At 41.5% G+C, this 5,673-nt stretch overlaps 2 protein-coding genes across 2 annotated transcripts; one reads left to right on the top strand and one right to left on the bottom strand.

The window, feature by feature from the left end:
• Positions 1–841: 841 nt before the first annotated feature.
• Positions 842–1,714, bottom strand: LOC112082024. The gene has a single exon (XM_024149111.1). The coding sequence runs from the start codon at positions 1,712–1,714 to the stop codon at positions 842–844; it is 873 nt and encodes a 290-aa protein (XP_024004879.1).
• Positions 1,715–4,673: 2,959 nt separating this feature from the next.
• On the top strand, positions 4,674–5,318 carry LOC112082023. Its single transcript, XM_024149110.1, has one exon. The coding sequence runs from the start codon at positions 4,674–4,676 to the stop codon at positions 5,316–5,318; it is 645 nt and encodes a 214-aa protein (XP_024004878.1).
• Positions 5,319–5,673: the final 355 nt, after the last annotated feature.

Genomic DNA, 5,673 nt, shown 5'->3' with positions numbered 1-5,673 from the left:
GCACCTATTAAGTGGAATTTTTGCTATCAACTATTGCGAAAAAAAATCACGTCATCATATCAGAATGAGCAACAGAATCTGGTGGAGACTAATACTGAAACTCGGTTTTTTCAGCGGATTGGAAGTTAAAATGCACTTAAAATTAAGCACTTTTTTTTGGAGAGTAATTCATAATGACCTTTCGATAACAGACACTTTAGAAAAGGAGGATCAATGTGGATATCTGCTGCATTTATGTGGAGAAGAGCCAGAGAGCATGAATCACATAATCTTTCAATGCAGAGTTAGCTCAGAAATCTAGCAGTTGGCATCAATCTGATTTTATTAAGGAGACTAATTTTTTTATATAGGATGAGGCTCCAATAATGAGTAAGCATTTTTTCAAAACATTGGATAGGACTTTGTGTGATATACTAAAATGTGAAAAAGTTTTTGGTGATAGGTGATGATGTTAGAAGCAAAAGCTTCTTCTCTTAAAGAATACAACAAGTGTTTGCTTGTTCCTTGTATTCTTAGATGAAATCGATAAAGGGAGAAAACAGAGTAAGAGAGAAAACTGATTATCATAAATAAATTCTGATAAAACTGTTTTGAAAGAGAATCTGAAACACACACGCACCACTGCTATTCTCTGACATTACAACAACAATTTATATACACATCAACAGACATGAAAGTCAAGAGTTACATCTCTTCTTTCTTGTGGCTCTTAATTAAATAACTGTTTTACTTAACTGACATGACTCGAACACACACCGTAACACACATAATTATTACTAAAGTCAATTATAAACTAACACTCCTCCTTAATTGAGTTTTGGTCTTACTTCAAGCTTCCTTCTTAGTTCTCTAATGGATCAACATTCAAGTCAATCACATCAACCCTTTGCTCCATCTTTCCCCGTGAAACTGCGGTTTCTTCTTCACTCACAAGTAAAGCACTTGCTTCTAAGTTACTCCATCTGAGTGGAAAACTCTTATGCTTCATCTTAATGTTCAGAATCCTCCTCCCTTGAGGATCGTTGATGAGGCATCTATTGTCTTCAAATAAGACTCCATATCCATTTGATATCATTTGAGATACACTCAATAGATTTCTTGCTAAACCCGGCTCTAGACACACCTCTTTGATGGTCCTCTCTCCTTGGCTTGTCATCACTTGGATGTTTTCTTTTCCTGCCGTCATTACACGCTGACTATTTCTCACTTTGATCGGAACCTTTATGCTTTGATCAAGAGTGATGAAGTATTTAACTTCCTTGGTCATATGGTTAGTGCATCCGCTGTCAACTAACCACGTTTCATTATCTATTTTTGTTGATACTTCTTCTTCCACCGCACTAAACAGCATGTGATCCTCAACATCTGTTTCTTTTAGACTTAGATCTGCTCTCTTGGCTTTTCTAAGTTTGCAGTTCTTTGCAAAATGTCCCGGCTTGTTATATACGAAACACCTTCTCTCATTGTTTACAACCTTTTGTGAAGAGACACCTTGGTTCTTCTTTTGCTTGAACCAACATTTGCTTTCATTGTGATTGTTACGTTTACAAACTCCACACCATTTCTCGGGCTTCTTGTCCTCACGTTTCTTTTCTCCATAGAATGCTCCTTCATTCGAACTCTCATATCGTGAAGCAGCACGACTTTCATGGGCTTGAAGAGTACTGATCAACTCTAACACGGCCAAAGTTTGCAAATCCTTTGTTTGCTCCATCACAGCAACGATACTATCAAACTTTTCAGGAAGAGAGATGAGTATCTTTTGAACGATTTGATAATCTGTTTTCTATTCTCCATGGACTCTCAATTGATTTCCCAAATCAATTAGTTTTCCCGTGAAAACCTTGATGTTATCACCGTCATTCACCTTCAAATTTTTATACTCTCTTCTCAGCGACTGGAGTTTGATTAATCAAACTTGAGGCAATCCTTGAAATTCGTTTGGCAGAGAATCTCAAGCCTCCTTTGATGTTTGTGCTGATGCTATCATCCCATGATTTTAGACTTCCCGAACCATAGAACGCTGGGAACCTATTCCCACGTCTCCTCTCAGAACCAGACAGCCACTCAGAGTCACGATCTCGCCTTACCGGTGGTCTCGGCATTCTGCACTGCTCATCAGATAAAGGTGGTTTTGAAAATTGTTGTCATCTTGATACGCCAGAAATTGTATTTTTTATCCCCATCAAAAATGGAAAATCACTTCCGATGTTCCTTCCATACTCTGTTTTTGCTTGATTGTGCTTCAATTGGCCCCTTGAATCAGTAGGGCTCTTGTAACACCTCCGACCTGAGTCTATTCATGACTTAGATCAAGCCGGAATCGTTACAATGCGGAGACGGACACAGACCGGCCCGAGCATCCCATACTATTCGAGCTACTCCACGTTCGAGACCGTTCCTCGAGCTTACAGCCTAAGACTTTTCAACCCGTACTGCGAACCCAAGTTGTTTCTACCCGGACAAGGTCTAGTATCATTAAGACGAGATTTTTGTGAGAAAATACTTCTTTATTACATATTGAAAATATCTTTACAAAACCATGTTCCAATACATAATATTCGATGCATCTTATCACAAAACCACGCTTAATGTATATACATATATAGATCTTGCAAGAACACTTCTATCTACTCTGGCTCGTCTAGTGTCTGTTGCCTTCCCTCTATTTTTCCGGTTTTTACGGCTACCTGCGACATATAAAGAGTCGTGAGTATTCTCAATACTCAGTGAGTCCAGACTCTAACACACAATCCACCAAAATCTCGCTTAACACACATAGCCGAAGCTCACACAACAAGGAAAGCAATAAACAAATCAAGCCAAGCATTCACAATTTACACACAATCACCATACAATCAATTCAAAGTGGAAGCTATTCACCAACAAGTCTAAGATCACTACTCTGAGTGCATTTACAGATTTAAACAACACCATGCAAGGGCCCCCTAAACCTGCCATGTTCCACCCTAAACATGCACCAGTTCGACACCTTTTCCGTGTAAACCACCTCACACACTTTGATCACCACACATGATCACAAAGCGGGTTCACGTTCCGACCATATACATGGTCTACTGACCAGTCGGGCCACACCGTCGTGCACTCGACCAAGGGCGCGACCCCAAGTTTCTCCTCGAGTTTCACCATTGGGCTGTGTGTAGACCGAGGAATTCCTCCCTGAATTCACTCTGGCCTTAACTCTACATGCAACCTACATGCATCACACAAACACTTGAGGGCCTTTCCCATTTTTCACACAAGCCTCACGGGCCTCTCCCGTGGCCTGCCCTTCCGGGACTGCTCACTGAGCTCATCGGTTCTCAATCGCTTCTTGCTCCCTTTTGTCCTATCCGGACTTACCCTAAGCTCACCGGTTACCTACAGGGTGTGGCTTCAGCCTTTCGTGACTTATCACTGATCTCATCGGTTCTCAACCGCTTCTTGCTCCCATTTGCCCTACCTGGACTTATCCTAAGCTCACCAGTTACCTACCGGGTGTTGCTTTAGCCTTTCGGGACTTATCACACACCAAGCTCAACGGTTACGTACCGTATATTGTTCATCTCTACCCTTCCGAGACTTATACTTTTCTCGGCTCAACGGATCCCCCGTCTCTTGCCTACTTGTCCTTCCTCCGGACTTACTTTAAGCTCACCGGTCGCGTGTTGGGTATTGCCTCTGTCGTACGAGACTTACTTCTTTCCCGGCTCAACGGTTACACCGTCTCTCACCTTACTTGCCCTACTGGGACTTACCTCACTACGGCTTCACTCTCTGTCTATCGTTATACACCTCCGGCTCACTGTTATCCACAACGGCTTGCCACCACCACCATCCCGACGCACCTACGGATACACACCCCACGGCTGTATCTGAGAGTTCTCTTGAACACTGAACCGCGTCTCTAACCTCTCGGATTAAAGCTGCATGCAACCCTTATACCTGCACCAATCTCGATGCACTACAGGGAGAATTTCACTAAGAAACTCACAAAGGGACTCACTGTGATTTTCTGATGCGCTAAGTCGGATTCTCCGAGCCTAAATCCTGCCTGTGCACCTAACCACGATCCGCCATCACGATCTACTTCACACACTCTTAAACTTTCTCTCTCTAAACTCACACAGAAACGTTTTCTAAAGAGAAGCAGAGTTTTTCTCGTAATGAACTTTCTTAAGGGGGTGAAGTCCTATATAAAGCCGATGTCCTTGCCATGCAACCATACATGTGTCGCCCCAAACATCCCATCAGCGCATGTAATGGTCCATCTCGCCACCTCGCGGATCTACAGCCTTTCGTTCAGTCCTAGGTCGGTTACAACAGCCCTTGTTCCCCACTTGTTGGTTGATGTCATTTTGGATTCAAACCGAACTAGAAGAAATCTAGTCAAAAGAAGAGTTGTTGGAACAGTTGAAGGTATGGAGAAGAGGAAGCTATATTTAGCCTTTTGTTATGCCAATTTGAATAGTGCTGTAGGTCTTAGCTACTAGAAAAGTTGTTATTTCTTTTTGTATAAGTCCAAGTTATCGGTCTTGTAAGACATTATCGAGCAATATGAAATGAGGAAGAAAATGTGTTCAAGTTATTCTCTCTCTCTCTCGTTTTCTCTAAAACAAAGAAACAATGTTCATCATTAAAACAGAACACTCTGTTTTAAGAAGAACAACAACATGGTATCAGAGCTCATGATGATTCATGGAGACATCTTGAACAAAACAAAGATGGTGAGTCAAGAAGATTTGCCGATGAAGAAGGCCAAGGTCAGAGAAACCAAGGCAACAGTACAAGAAAGTAACAAGAACGAGAAGTTGGAGAAAAAGATGAAGATGGTGAATCAAGGAGATTCAGCAATGGAGAAAGCCAAGGTCAAAGTAACTGAGGCAACAGTACAAGATTATAACAAGAACAAGAAAGAAGAAGAAAATCATGTGTTCACAGCAAGACAAGAAGGTGACGAAGCAAACAAGGAAGATGTTTTGCTCATAGATAGTGGGTGCACAAATCATATAACACCAAACAAGAAAGCTTTTGTCAACCTCAACACAAGTATAAGAGTTCCCATAAAAGTCGGAAATGGAGCTGTACTAATATCAGAAGGCAAAGGAGATACTGAGGTCATAACCAAGAAAGGGAAAAGAATCATAAGAGATGTGTTTTTAGTTCCCAAACTTGGGAAGAACCTTCTTAGTGTTCCACAGATGATAACTAATGGATACAAGGTTACTTTTGAAGAAAGCAAATGCATCATACATGACAGTGCTGGAAGAAAAATAGGAGTGATCCCAATGGTAAACAAGAGTTTCCATATCAGATAGAATTCCAAAGAAGAAACCGCCATGGTAGCTAAGGAGAGTATTGCAGAACTATGGCACAAGCGTCTTGGACACATTGGCTACACGAACCTGAACAATCTTCAGTCAAAGGAAATGGTCACAGGTCTACCTAAGTTCAAAGCTACTCAAAGAGGGTGTGAGAGCTGCATCATTGGCAAACATACTCGTGACTCATTCCTAAAAGAGTCAGAGTCAAGAGCAACTGAGAAACTAGAACTGATACACAGCGACTTATGCGGTCCAATGCAGAATACCTCTTTCAGTGGCAGCAGGTATTCCTCACCTTTATAGACGATGCTACCAGAATGATATGGGTCTATTTTCTAAAAGCTAAGTC

The sequence above is a fragment of the Eutrema salsugineum genome, unplaced genomic scaffold, assembly GCF_000478725.1.
Source record: "Eutrema salsugineum unplaced genomic scaffold, Eutsalg1_0 scaffold_1, whole genome shotgun sequence".
In the NCBI taxonomy this organism is placed as follows: domain Eukaryota; kingdom Viridiplantae; phylum Streptophyta; class Magnoliopsida; order Brassicales; family Brassicaceae; genus Eutrema; species Eutrema salsugineum.
The sequence above is the reverse complement of the archived record's forward strand: the minus strand, read 5'-3'. Positions and strand labels throughout refer to the sequence as shown.

Coding starts and splice junctions, on each gene's coding strand:
- LOC112082023 (XM_024149110.1), top strand. CDS start 4,674: ATGGTATCAGAGCTCATGATGATTCATGGAGACATCTTGAACAAAACA.
- LOC112082024 (XM_024149111.1), bottom strand. CDS start 1,714: ATGGAGCAAACAAAGGATTTGCAAACTTTGGCCGTGTTAGAGTTGATC.